This window comes from Pyxicephalus adspersus, chromosome 5 (assembly GCF_032062135.1).
Source record: "Pyxicephalus adspersus chromosome 5, UCB_Pads_2.0, whole genome shotgun sequence".
NCBI classification, from domain to species: domain Eukaryota; kingdom Metazoa; phylum Chordata; class Amphibia; order Anura; family Pyxicephalidae; genus Pyxicephalus; species Pyxicephalus adspersus.
This window is the reverse complement of record NC_092862.1, coordinates 3632179-3647292: the sequence shown is the minus strand read 5'-3', so window position 1 is coordinate 3647292 and position 15114 is coordinate 3632179. Positions and strand designations below refer to the sequence as shown.

Sequence of the window (15114 nt, the reverse complement as noted above, 5' to 3'; positions counted from 1 at the left end):
TGACCCCTCATCAACATGTTTATTACATTTTGGTAAAAATAATGCTTCATTACAATTTTTTTTTTTTTTTTACATTATGGGGTCTCTGCTTTTGCAAGCAATGAAAGGAGGTTGTGGCTGGTTGGAAGGGCAGGAAATGTGCTGTATTTAGGTTCTCAAAAACACTGAGTGTACTCAGCCTGAGACATGCAGTGTGCTGCCTTTTGGGAGGGGTAATCAAATATGAAAATGAAAAGCTCACATTTTGCAGTGAAATCAGATGAATTTTATTCTAGGAGAGGCGTCTCTACAACACTGCATAAAAATGTAGCTGGCTACAGCAGTTGAATGAGCATTTCGGGGCTCCCCAGGACCCCCTTGTTGTTTCAGTCTTGCATGCCGATCCTGGGAAGCGTCAGACCTTCATAACCTATTTTTATGATCTCTTAAGTTCATTGGTGCAGTGTTAAAGAAAAGCTTTCATGTAGGCCTGCAACCTTCCTATGTGAGACTTGCCTGAGTTTTTGTAAATCCTGTCTAATAATCGAGACGTTAATCTATATCTCATCAGTTTTGGGGGTCAATGAGGTTTGGCAGACATCTTTTGCTTCCAAAACCTAAGGTTAAGCAATTTCCGGTGGATCAGGCAGGTCAGCCTGCTCAGGGCCTGCCAATATGCGTGGTGAGGAGCCGCCATCTTTATTGGGTCTACAGACTTTACCTAGTGTGCCTATGGCTCATTTTAGTGAAGATGTCACCTCTAAAAGGATCATAGAAAAGCCAAAGAATGGACCTGGTTGCACTAGAATTGCAGGATATCAGGGCCATGGCTAAATTATACACAATATTTACAGGCGAGCACTTGGCATTGTCTGTGCCTGTCTCTGCTGGAAACCATGCTCTGTGGCGGGGTTATAAGAGCTCATTCACACAAGCCTTCAGCACACCAGTAATGGCTCCCCATAACGAAAAAATGTTCTCTTTTGTCAAGAATCTTTTTAAGGTAATAAGGAAGTGTGTTGCTGAATGGTACTGGAAGATTCCCTAGAGCAGTGGTTTACAACCGGGAACGGCAAAGAAGTGCAAGCCCTACATACACCGCTCCGCTAATCCTAGCACCTCCTGTGCAAGCAGTGCGAGGAGAGCCAGGAGAGCCCCTGCCACAACCAGCTGTCCCATTTTTATACTAAATAATTCTGTTTTCTTGGTTTTGCAAAGGGCAAGAAAGTTTACTAAAACAGATTACCAAAGCAAAGAATCCTTAGTTTTTCAGTGAACACAACCTTACCCATTCTAAAATGGCTGAGCTATTATCATTGCTGCTATTGACAACACTGGAGAGGAAGACAATGAAGGAAGAGAAGAAATAACTTCATTCATTGAACTGCCAAGTCTTCCTGGGTTGTGAAAGAACAGGGCTGTGGCAACCATAGGAACAAACTGCACTTCTACATTTATGTCAATGGTCCTCCACTAGGACAACATCTCCCTGCCACAAACAGCTTTCAAGGAACAAAATGGCGGAAGAAAGTTTACCTCCTGCCTGTGTCGCCCAGTCCAGCAATGCCCACCCTTCCCTATGCTGTGCCACTGCTGGTGCAGAAAGCTGGCCTCCTACTTCTAGTAAGGAGGAACTTATGAGGACCTAGAAAAAGTTTGCACTGAATCTCACATGTCAGTAAAATTTGTCATGTTGGGTGATACAAAAAATGTGCACTGCTAATAAGTAACATTGTCTTACATTGAAATAATTGTTAGAACAATTTTCCTACATGCATTGCCTCCAATTGCTTTAACGAAGATACAACTTTTGCTTTGAAAGTTCTCACACGGCATAACTAGCAAGCGGTTAGCCACATTTATCTGGATGTGATGTAGAAGATTTCATTGTTCTTCCAGGAATCTTTTGGTTCTAATGGGTTTCAGCAACATACCCCAGTATTTATTAGTCACAGGGTGACTCTGTCATCTTAATGCATTTACATGGAATGGGTGACAACATTTGCCTTGAAGCATTCCATCACTATATGGTAATTGCATGAAAGTGACCCTGTAACCACTTTGCACATGGCAGGTTTAACATACCTTGGTATTTGAAGCAGAAATAAAATTATAAAGAATGCTTCAGTAACTGAAAAATATTTAGATTAACAAGGCATGTGAAACCTACCATGGATTGGTGCTTGTGGAGCGGACTGGTAATAGAAGCTCCACTCCACTTATAAAGCCCAGATTTCAAGTTGTTTTATTTACACTTGCCGAGAAAAGCTGAAGTGACGATGACATTTTTAACACAATAAAACATAAATGACCATACATTTATTGAACTTTACTAGGACCATAAAATAATACATTCCTCTCCTACTCCCGTGTCACTGTCTGTAGCTGTCTGTCATTTGCAACCTCAATGTAATGTACAGCGATGCGTAATATGTTGGCGCTATATAAATTCTGTTTATTAATAATAACTTCACTAAGATTATATATTAAAAATATGTTTAAAAAGTGTGCTAAAAAGTAAAAGTGGGTGCATGAATAAAGTTATAGATAATCTTCATGTGACACTAACTTCCTATCATACAAATAAGTTAGTTACTTATAGGATCTATATAATTTATATATTTATCATTTTTACAATATTATTGTAATTATGATGTTATATTACAAATAAACTTCAGACTGGATCACTTTACCTCCCCTTGCATTCTAATTCTGTCCAAATGGGTTACATTTTTTTTTGCATGGAAATTTATTTTACATTGTAGGCTATAATTCTTAGGCATAACTCACTGAAATATGTCCAATATTTAATAATTTTTTTAATAAACTTTAAATAAAAAAAACACAAAAATCTGTTAAAAAAATGTTAAACATGTAATAGAACTGTACAGTAGCTTGTATAATATATATTTATATAAAATAATTATATATATATATATATATATATATATATAATGTATATATATAATAAATGAAAATTTCCTTGTATTGGACTGTACAGCTATTCTGTATTGAATCCAATACAAAATTATTACAACTTTGTGCCGATCCTTCCGCTCGCACCGACACATGTACTGACGTCACCAGGAAACCCCGGAGATTGTCTCTGCACTTGGAGATGGGGTTGGAGATCGGAGGAGCAGGCCATGTCCCCAGGACCTGCAGGGACAGGCAGGCCGCTGGGGGACCCCGACTGAACAAGGTAAATGGGTTTATTTTAAGTTTAAAGCGACCCCGAGTGTGACTTGGGATTACTGCTTTTTGCATAAAAAGTCCACCCGAGTCACACTCGGGAATACTGCTGGAGGGGGGGTTAAGGTGACTACGTTGCCTACTTGGGTATGTTCTGCACCATAGAACTGAGGAAGACACTTATCATTAAGAAATCTTCGTAACATTTCAGAAAAAGGTGACCAACTAATGTACTATGGTTCAAGCACTTTCCTATTTGTAGACCAAATATCTTTCAAATACTTAACCTGCAAAGTCAAACATTATGAGAAAAACAATAAGGATCAACATTTAAAAGCTGAACTCCAGGCAACCAGCTAAATTCACAATTACATATGTGGAAATAATTTTACCTGCCAAAGGTGTTATAATTCTAAATGGCTAATCATGATGTGAGGATTCCAACCTTTACTACAGCTGAAGCAGCCTTGGTCAAGAAAAACCCCACCCCACCAAAAGATTGGACAGTGAAGAAAAAAGCAATGTATTTGTATCAGTAAAGGAGCAATGTATTCCTGGTCAGGATGTGTGCACACATATAAATCACATTGGTTAAATATGTGCCTGGAGCTCAGCTTACTAATAACTGTTGTCATCTCTCTGCTGCTATGCTACTTACTTGGTGCTGACTGGCTTTGGCCAACTGACGATTGGCAGATTCCACGTTCGAGGAAGCAGTCTCAATATTGGCTTCAATGCTATCTGAAAATCCAAAACACAACATTAAAAGATGGTCAATGAGCATCAGAGAGACAAAACGGTTATGAAGGATTGAATTAGGTGTACAACCTGCATTAAAAATAAATGTATTGATGCATAAATATTACACAGCTGAACTCATTTGTGTCTACTGATCTGCCAGGAGCTCCGTTAAAAGTACAATTTTTTGAATTTAGGGTATGGGGTTATTAATTCAGAAAAACCTTTTATCATTACTTAACCCCCATGGCGGTATTTCCAAGTGTGCCTCAGGGTGAATTTTATGTACCAAAAGCGGTAACCCCGAGCCACACTCGGGGTAGGAAAAAAAAAACTCCTACCTGCTCCCCTCGATCCAGCGACGTCCTCAGCGATCCCTGGCCAGCTTCTGCATTAGATCCTCTAATGAGATGCGTGGAGCGTTGGTACACTAGGGAGGCATTGCCCGGTGGGAAATTTCAAAGCAGATTACATTGTATAGGAAAATAAAGACAAAAAAGGAGCTGAGGTTTAATGGCAAACTAAATCTCTAAACAGAAAAACTTTACAGTCGATTCCCCCCAATATCCCTTCCTTTTTCTCTCTGTACATTCTAAGCTTGACTTTTTGTGGCTCACAAGTTCCCTGAAGGGGCCAATACAGGCAAAACGTGTCGGGACGCCACGCACTACCCCAATTGACTGTAAAGTTTTTTCCGTTCAGAGATTTTGCTATGTCTAGAGCGCTAGTCCTATAACACTCCCCTTCCAGCCTCGCTGAGGGGACGGGACCACATGATTGATTGTTTTCAATATTGATTTTATTCCTAGTATCATGTATGTTATATGACTGACAATATAATTTACCTATAAATATTTCACATTCAGTTTGTCTTTAAACCCCAGCCCCTTTTTTGTCTTTATTTTCCTATACGCAACTCAGAGGTAGGCATAATATATTACCTTAAGAAGACATTTAAGGGTTAGTAGTTTCCACCTCACTCCTCCCTCTCAGGTTACAATGTAATCTGCTTTTAAAACATTAATCATAGTAAATAAATTATAAAAAAAAATCCAAATAATAAATCCAAAAGTTTATTCTATTATTGCACACTTGTTTTGAAGAATTTTAAAAAATGTACATTTTTTAAATAAAATTATTAAATTCATTATTTGCTATAATTATTTTTTGGATTTTAATTTATGATTTGTGTTTCAAACTTATCATACCCAGGAGTTATTCCAAATAATTACAGGCCTAAAATATTAAACAACAAACTTCCACGCAAAACAATGTACTGCTTTTGACATAAAAATACCGACATAATCAGAGGGCCAGGAAGGTTAAAGCAGGCCTATCAGCCAGTGGCCTATCAGGCATGCGCAGAAAGGGGCTTTTTCTTACATAGGTGGGGGGTAAGGAGTTGATCTCATGCGTTTGCAGTGATATCTGCACTCCTTTTTTCCCCCTTAACAGCAGGCTACATCATCCAATCTCATACATGCAGTTAAGTTAATTGGCTTCCCCCGAAAAATTGACCTTAGACTACATTAACTACATATGACTATAGTAGGGACATTAGATTGTGAGCTCCTTTGAGGGACAGTTAGTGACGCAACTATGAACTTTGTACAGCGCTGCGTAATATGATGGCGCTATATAAATACTGTATAATAATAATAATAATAAAATAATAATATCTGTGCAGTGCGAGATCAGGTGACAAAGCCGGACGGATGAAGATCATGTCGCCGGAACAAAATAGGAAAACAGGATGGTGCAGGACTGAATCAAGGACATCTCTGGCAAGACTAAGGGATCTGCGGAATTAAAGGTGTTATTTTTATTTTTGTTCAGTTAAGTTCTGCTTTAAAAATTACCTAAACTCATAAAGCAAAGCCACCAGGAGGTAATATTAAATAATGAAAGACATATCATGTCTATTTGTTCAGAAAAATAAATATTTATATAATAAGATTTGTTTAGACTGTTGTATAGAAGCCTTCAGAAGTATTTTGTTTGTTACTTTAGCATGTACAGTCTGAACTGAATAGATTTAGATCTTGGGTATTGATTCAGGTAGTCTAGTCACTGCTGTGAATGGATTGCACATCAACTGGAGCAATCCAAGAGCCTAAACATCCATTTATTTATTACAGTAATGGAAACATGATAAAAATAAAAAAAGTCATATCATATCATTATTACAAAAAGATGATAAATATGTGCTTACTACACAGGCGTGGTAGAAATTCTCAAGAAATGACAATGGGGCCACACTTACCAACAGAATCACCTTGCTCATAGACAATAGATGCTAAATCTTTCATAATCTGATTGACATCCAGCATATCACTCTGCAAAGAAAACACAAATATGTAGAAACCATCAATCCATATTGCTGCATTCTAGAACAGATAACATGAACATTGCACAAATCAGATATTCTGTGAGCAACCTGGAAAACACTGGCAGGATATTAAACTACACAAGGTGCAAGGGTTTCTTATTGCAAGAATGGACAGGAGAATTTTTATTGCTGGAAAAAAAATGTTCACATAAATACAAGGGGTTCCATGCTGACTGTCACAAGTAATAATAAAGGCGAATAGTGAGAATTTTCACATCTGCTTAAAGCTGAAGACACTTTTCTTTCTTCTGGAGTGCAGACTACTAGGCCAGAGAATTGAAGCGAAGGGTGTAGGAAGAGTCCTTTGCCCTATGTAGGTCCAACCAGATTGAGCTTAAACAGGGCAACAAAGAAATGAACAGATGATAACTATTCACAGTTGGAACTGGGCAGTAAAAATCTTTGATCATATATAAACTAGGAAAAGTTTGTAAACTCCAAGTACTCAAACAGTATTTACAATATCAGAAATAACTTTAAGGCTTTGTACACACATTTGTTCTCGTCTGATAATTGCCACAGGGCTGATATCGCATAAGAATCTGGCGTGTGTACAGCGCTCGTTATCCAGACTACTGTCCTGGTGGATCCACGGACGACAGATGAGGAACGATCGTAATGAAAGTGATGGGGAGAGAGCGCAGCGGGGTGCCGCTCCATCATTCTCCCCCTCCATAGAGCAGAACTGTGCTGTATGTATAGCGCTCATTCATGCATCGTGCAGTCGTTGGAAAGGATCGTGAAAGATCCTTTCCAATGACAAATATTGAACTGTTTACCCAGCCTTAGCCAACCCCTTGATATAATACGAATATTCAAACAATATGAAGAGAGCATACATGTATTATACAAAAATGTTTAAAAGCAAATTAAACAATAATTAATCACCATGTAACAATGAAAGTGATTATAATTTCAAACAAATACATGAGGTTAACTAATCAAAAACCCTTCTAATTATATTTGACAGTTTATAAGACCATACGGGACTGATAATATTATTGGACATCATAACAAAATATTAGTCTCATATCCCGACGCATTTCGCCTGCTTAGGCTTCCTCAGGGGAGTGTGACATAACTATATATAGGTAAAGGGTAATTTTTTTTTTTTTTAGAACACAGCGTCAAAGTATGTCATAATAAAAAATGTATAATCTTTACAAAACATCATAGAACAGTAGAAAATTTTAGGTTTAGGCTCTTTCATCATACATAACATGACATTACCAATACCCTTTGCATTTGCCTGGTATGCCATATTAGTGGGTACAAAGATCTTCACTCTGCCAGAGTTGGATTCTCACAGGGCATCTTGCAAGATTTCTCCCAGAAGAAAGGAATGTTGAGGAGTATATGCCCCATACAAATTAGCAGCAAAGTGAACCATGATATCCCTAATTATCAGCAACACAGCCTTGTAGTTCAAACTGATCAGGATAATAATGCTCAAGTGAATTTATCTCAGATCCTATAGCAGTGTGACTCTGCAACAGGAAGGGAATTTGGCTGGTGGAATTTTTTAGGTCAAAGGGTGGAAACCCACCTTTTTATCATACAAAGTATTGATTGAGTTGCTTCGCAGATACACAGATAAACTTTGCTGCACTTTCAATGGCATGATGTGGACTAGTCATCGTTGGAAACCAATGGGTAAGGAAGTTTTTTTTTGGGATGGAGCAGTTTCAGATTGAGCACCAAGTGTGCCATGGTGTATGAGTCTCTTCATACAGACCCCCCGTGTCCAAACGTGCATATTGTATAATCTGAATTCCATGAGCCATACAAAAGAAATAAGCTGCACTGCTAGCAGAGAGAACTTTCAATTATTCGCTCATCACTAATAGCTGGAAGATCACACTGTACGCTAGAATAAATAAAACCCCATTTATTCTACTGACAATTCTGCTTTAGCCATCAAATAAAATCATTTTTTCTGTTCTCTGCACTAAAGAACTGATTAGCTATTCCTATATGGTCTTCTAATTGCCAAGCAGGTATGATTCACACTAATACTGGGATGACATCACGGAAATAAAAGCAGTGCCTGAAGTCATTGCGAGCCTTTGATTCATCCCTTTGAAGTGGACAAGGATGATTAAGATGAAGGAATTTGTTTAACCATATTTTCTATTACGAATGCGGTTCCCTTGTGCAAGAAGAAAATGGACATTTAATAAATAGAGTCTTGATATATTCAACAGATTCATCAGAGTGCATTCGAAAAGCCTGGATTGCCTGGTTCCAGAAAAGGTAAAACGTATTATAGCTGTCCACACACCGAGAGGAGCTCTTACTTACAATGAAGGTTTAAAAGTCCTGAGCACACTTAGTTTCAGGAGAAAAAGAGATAAATTGAAGAAAGTAGTCTTTTTTATTATATTGGCAGAACAAATATCAATGGAGTATGAAGAATGGGTTCCTTGTGTTTCCCAACTCTTGACAATCGAGATTTTGTCAAGGAGATTATTATTATTAGGATTTATAAAGCACCAACATATTACGCAGCGCTGTACATTAAATAGGAGTTCCAAATTACAGATACAGACAGTGACACAGGAGGAGGAGAGGACCTTGCCCCGAAGAGCTTACAATCTAGGAGGTGGGGGAAGTATCACACAATAGGAGGGGGATATGGAATGGTGGGAAGTAGTGAGGGTTTAGGAGACAGAAGATGATGGGCAGGCAAGTTTGAAAAAATGGGTTTTGAGTGCTCATTTAAATGAGCAGAAAGTTGGAGCAAGCCGAATAGGATGAAGAAGACCATTCTATTGAGTTGGGGGGAGCTCTAGAAAAGTCTTGGAGCCGTGCGTGTGATGAGGTTATGAGTAAGGAAATCATTAGTAGGTCACTGGAGGAGCGAAGAGAGCGGCTAGGGGGGTATTTTTTTTTTTACCAAGTCAGAAAGGTAAATGGGACAAAAACTGTGGAGGGATTTTAAGACAAAGCAAAGGAGCTTGAATTTGATTCTAAGATTAAATGGAAGTCAACGAAGAAAACTTTAAATAGATGCAGCAGAAGAGGAGTGGTGGGAAGGATGGATAAGCCTGGCTGTAGCATATCTACTTTATGCCATGGTCTTGCTATGATAAATGGCCGCAGTTTCTAGCTATTCTTGTTGATGGTTTCCTTGCCAAAATCCTTATATAATTCAGAAGCAGAGGCCACCTCTGGTCCTGTATTGCACTGCATTTTATCAGTTAGGTTTGGGGGGATTTAAGGAGCGTCTAAAGATTTGCTTTAAAGTAAACCAGCAGCCTTAATAAAAGGAAAATATTTTTGGATACTGATTGGAGTTATAACCCTCCCTGGCTGTGGCTCCTCCAGTAAGGCACCAGTAGAGAATTGAAGCATAATCCGGAAGTAATAATCACCTATATAAAAAAGCATTTTCTATTGCAGAGATCTCCATTACCTTCTTTTCCAAAGACACTGCATGTCAGGCATTGACAAAGAATCACCAAGTAAGGACGTGATTTGCATTTTTGCCAATATAGGCATAAACATACCCGACACATAGTGTATCCCGATTTAACCCAGAACAAAACAAAAAGTTGTGGCTGGTGTTGGGCTTTAAAAGTAGGTACCCTGAGCTGCACTTCACCATTTCAATATTCAAATATGGGCTTTCATTTTGGAATATTGATGCTCTGATGGTGCTACCCCGCATTAGGAGACTTATAAAACTAGAATGAGGAACTTGGACTGTCACTGAAAATTGAAGACCTCAGATGAAATCAGTCCATCCAAGACTTGGTGTGCTGAATTCCTGGTCCCTGATGGACGCCCTGGGTGGTAGGGGATGCAGATATTTGACAATCCTAGATGTGTCAGAGGTGAACCTTCTACAGGAGGCTGTGGATTTTTAGTAAAATCAATGACATCAGTGAAGCTTTCTGCATCATCTAGGGTTGTCCGCCATCAGAAGTATAAAGAGAACTCAGAGAGTAATGTGACTGACCTGAAGATTGTGCAGTATTTACATGCTGTAGGTTGAAAAAGAGAGAAGTGGGAATAGCATGGATTTGGACTGTTATATGTGTCCATGTGACATACAGATGTTTCCAAAGATGGAACCTTTCAAAACAGCTCTGCCATGCAAGCTATGTCATTCAATGCTGTTAACATTGATTATTGAATAAAAATGAACAACATCCCTTGCTATTCGCTCTATGGCCCCACAGAAGGAAGAATTCACTATTTCTACATCTCTATGAGTAAACTAATATCAGAATAACGGTTCAAACACATCTTTTGATCCCATTACTCTTTTCACTAGATAAAAGTAAAAGCTTTAAATGACACAGAATCACTCATGCACCTAAAAGTGCAGAAACCTAAAGGAAACTGGAGACAGGGCAGATGGTATCTGGGAGAACAATTACATGGGGAAATAGGGCCGCCTGCTGAGATGTCCTTCCAGAGCCATAAGAAGAAGATAATGCCACCAGAGTGGCTGTTGCTATGTGAAAATACTGGTATGTTCACAATTAGCTCCTACAGATCTCATGTAGCTTCCCTGAAAGCAAACAAGAAAAAAACAAAGTTGGATCAATCCAAGAAAAATGTTTTAGGTATTTAAAGGCCAATTGAACTGTAATTATGTTATTGCAACCCTTTAAAGGTACAAGCTGGTCAATACTAGTAAAAAATATATTTTTTTTTTCAGAAATCTGTTTTCCCCTTTTGTATATCTTTTGATAACACAAAGGCAATTGGCATCTGGTTATTACCTTTACCACCCGCTATGCTTTGTAATAAGGTTGCCCATCTGGGGAACGAGCCAAAAAAACAAACTGGTAAAGTGGAAGCACCAATCCTAAACTCATCAAGCAATATTATTTTACAGAAAAACTCTTTAGAATGAGGTAAGCCTTGAAATAACTTTCAGATCTTCAGGGAACCCATTCTATAATTTCTAAATCCACAGCTGACAGTACATTAGTGTGGTGATTAGGGGGGAAGAATTGCTGGCCATTGAGAAGCATGTCACCCTTACAGATTGCAAAAAAAATCATTGGTGTCACCTAATCTGACCCGAGAGGCAAGTTGCTTATTTCTCACGGAACCCCAGGCAAACCTCTGGAGGAATACTGGTTGAGAGACACTGTTTTAGAGCATCGGAAACGAAAAAAAAAAAAAAAAACAGAAATAACAGCAAGGTGCCTGCCATATATAAACAATCTTATTAAGGTTTGCTGTAATAAAAAAATTTGAAAAAAGAAAAAAAAGTGTGATATAATAGTATTCAAATGTAACAAAGTACAATGAATGAGGGTACAAACCGATCCCCTCGGGGGGTATGTGGTAAGAGTCTACTTGATTATATGATCCTTTAAAAAATTGGAATGAAAAGAAAGGGCTTTTGTAGTTTCTTTTACATCACTACATTCAAGACAAAGATAAAATGAGATGGTTTGGGTATTGGTTTACTAATAGAGTCAACAATGTTAAGGATACCAGCATGTGGCCTGAGGAACCTATCATAGAGAACTGGCTCTACTGTTAGATGTTCCCTACCATACAATACGTTAAGTACCACTGTATTTCAATTCATTTTGTTAAAAAGACTTTTTATGTTCTGCCTATTGTGCAGGTATGATAAACAGACTTAGGCATTCAATATCTTGCCTGCATTTTGAGCACAACAAAACTTTCCTCAGAACAGGCTGGGATGAGTGGCAACAACCATAGGACAAATTGTTTGCATTCTAAAATCAATGCTCGTAGCAAACTTAACAATACATTAATCTCTGCAGAAACATAACTGTAGGCGAATGTCTGCCAGGTCACATTATTGAAAGATTAATAGCACTTATTAAGTCATAACAGCTCTAAGTCTGCTGGGGTGGCCGATACCACATCCAAAATGGTGGCATTCAAGAGTCACAAGGTTTTTTGGATGCCTACATGGGGGAGATCGGGCGTACGCTGAAGGAGCAGACGTGTAGATATCCCAGAAGGCTCTGCACTACCATTCAGTCTTTACCGCCACGGCAGTAAAGACAGAATGGGAGGGGCCTCCTAAGGGCCTTAAATGTATTTAAAGGAAAAAAAAAAAAACACATTTTTGCTTTATATAGAAGGGCTATTTATCCTTTTATGTAAAGTAAAAATTGTAGTGATAGGTTTTGCTTTAAATCAGCCCACTCTGCCAACAAATAGATCTATAAATCCCACCATATGCTTTTTGTGCATTGTTGTGTGCTGCACTGGTAATGCATCAGGGTGCCATTGTAAAGTGACAATAATGCACCACGGTCCAGATGTTGCTGCAACTCTTACGTCTGAAGCCAGACCAAGTACCCTCCTAAGTACATGCCCCTGGAGTTCCACTCTAAGTGCATAGGGGTCATATCTACTCCAACAGAGCTCAGCTTTATTTCCGTATCTCCTTCTGCCGGCAGCCACCATCCTTCTCCCTCCATGCTATTCATGAACGGCGGGAAATCAATATTTCAGCAAGGGAAGTGACAGCAGTAATCAAGCAGACTGCTTATTTTCCCACTACTCCACTAAAAATAAATGAACTTTCTTTTTAATAATGACTTTAATTAATGACAATTGGCAGAAAACAAGAATATGAGCTGAGTGGGAAGATCTGTCAGTTCTTATTAGGGGGAATATTATTAGGTTTGTGTCAGGCTTATGTAATATTGAAATAAACGATGTACAAACTGCAGTTGTGTTTTGAAAAAAGGGGTTCACATATGACATTGCCAAAGCAAACCTGAAATAGATTTCCTAAAAAGTGTTTGCTATTAGTTGGAAAATGTTCTCAATCCTGGACCAGATCCATTCCTATTTTTCTGATCAGCCAGCTTCCATGTCTTCCCCAGTCTTGGCGAGATTTGTTAAATCAGGTCCAGTGACTTTATGAAAAAGGGATTTTGACATTCCTTAAAACATTCCCTGGTGGTAACAATTACTGCCATTGAAACGCATGCACCCAGGAGATTCACATGCAGGAATGTCTGAGACCTAAAAGTCAACAAAACACACAGATGGTGAATAATGATCGCGGTGTACTAGGTAGGTGTGGTAAGATCCACTGGAAAACAGAAAAAAAAATTGGAGCCAAGTCATCTACCTCACCCTCTTCTCTTGCAGTTGGTTGAAACGACCTTTTCACTTCACGCACCTATGCTTAGCAATTTCAATGGCTCTACTAAAATGCTGCATATATAGGCAGCTTTATTGTTTTCTCTAAATTGGGGCAGCCAAGGAGTTAATAATTCTGTATGTCTGCTTGAGATGAGCTAATTTAAACTCCCATACAAAACTCCTACCAGGAGATTTTAATAGCTCCACCATGAAATGCAACAGAAAGAGGATGGAGTGTCATCTTTACCCCAGTGGAGGTTTTTGGGAACAGGTTCACTCATATGTGTGGGAGGTCACACTTGGGTTCACAGAGGAGGGACGGCACACCTGGATCCACAGGGGCGAAAAGGAGGGCACTCTTGGGCCCATTGGGGAAAGAGACAGAGCACATCTCGACCCATAGGGGAGAGAGGGCGGGCACACCTGGACCTATAGACGAGGGGGGTGGGAACACCTGGACCAATAGGGGAGGGGGGTGGGCACCCATAGGGGAGAGAGGGCGGGCACACCAGGACCCATGGACGAGGGGGGTGGGCACAGTTGGACCATTAGGGGAGGTGGTTGGGCACACCAGAACCTATAAGGGAGGAAGGGCGGGCACAGTTGGACCCATAGGGGAGGCAGGGCGGGCACACCTAGATGTATAGGAGAGGGGTGGTGGGCACACCTAAACCCATAGGAGAGGTGGGGGGCACACCTGGACCCATAGGGAAGGGAGGTAAGTTACACCCATAGGTGAGGGAGCGTACACTTAGACCCATAGGTGGGGGAGGGCAGGCACACATGGACCCATAGGGAAGGGAGGTCACACTGTCTTGTATGACTTGTAACTTGGTTTTTATCCCTGAAATCACCAGACAGGAACAATCTTCTCGCAGGTCCAATTTTAGATTTTTACACTGTATGCATTCACAGTACTTTTAAATAAATGTATAATTATGTTCATTGTGTGTATTTTTTTTCAGTCCGCAAGCATTTCAGCCTTAAACGATTATGTTTAGCAGAAGGCTGAATGGTACGGAGTACCGCAGTGCCATCTCTAGTAATGATGGCTCTGTTTCTGGTCATGGACATAAATAGTGTTATTTATTCATAACAAGCACTGCGGATTATCGGATGGAGGATTCTGGCTTTTACAGGCTCCTGACAGAGCAATTACACATCTAACACAATCTCGGCTCCTTTTTATAACACGGCACAGATGTCACTTTGCAGATTCTGTCGGAGGAGAACTTTATGAGAAACATAAACGCTTTTGAATGATAAATTAGTGCATCATTTATTTACACCGACTTTAATGTTGCCCACAGATCATAGGGAGCAAATAAAAGTGGTAAAGGGCGCAAGTAAGTTTATATTGGGATCACAATTATGTCAAACCTCCATCCACTCACCTCATTCTAAGGACAGGTAAAGATCTGCTTTAGGATCAAGCGATCCTGCATGGCTTCCAACAACTAGCAGCTTGCCGAACTGACACTCGCATTGAAGCTCTAGTTATTGGAAGAACCAGATTCTGCACATTTGTCAGCTACATGTAGCTTCCAATGAGGCTGATCCCTGGCACGAGAAAGAGGTAAACTTATGGCCAATGTGACCATAGCCTAAGTTGTTACCTTTCAGCCAAAATTACCCAATGCAAATGTTTAGATAGAGAACAACATCTGTGCGAAATGTCCAGATAGCCAATATTCTTTAAAAGGAAGTAGGAT

The 15114-nt window shown here is 39.5% G+C and overlaps 1 protein-coding gene across 2 annotated transcripts in view; it reads right to left on the bottom strand.

Annotated features, from left to right (window-relative positions):
- Nucleotides 1-15114, bottom strand: part of TSNARE1 (t-SNARE domain containing 1) — a 138068-nt gene that overhangs the window by 10656 nt on the left and 112298 nt on the right. For both annotated transcript variants that reach the window (XM_072410571.1, XM_072410572.1), the window contains 2 exons: nucleotides 6173-6245; nucleotides 3830-3912 (listed from right to left, as the gene is read on the bottom strand). In XM_072410571.1, the coding sequence (XP_072266672.1) occupies nucleotides 3830-3912; nucleotides 6173-6245 (156 nt within the window). The remainder of the gene's footprint in view (nucleotides 1-3829; nucleotides 3913-6172; nucleotides 6246-15114) is intronic.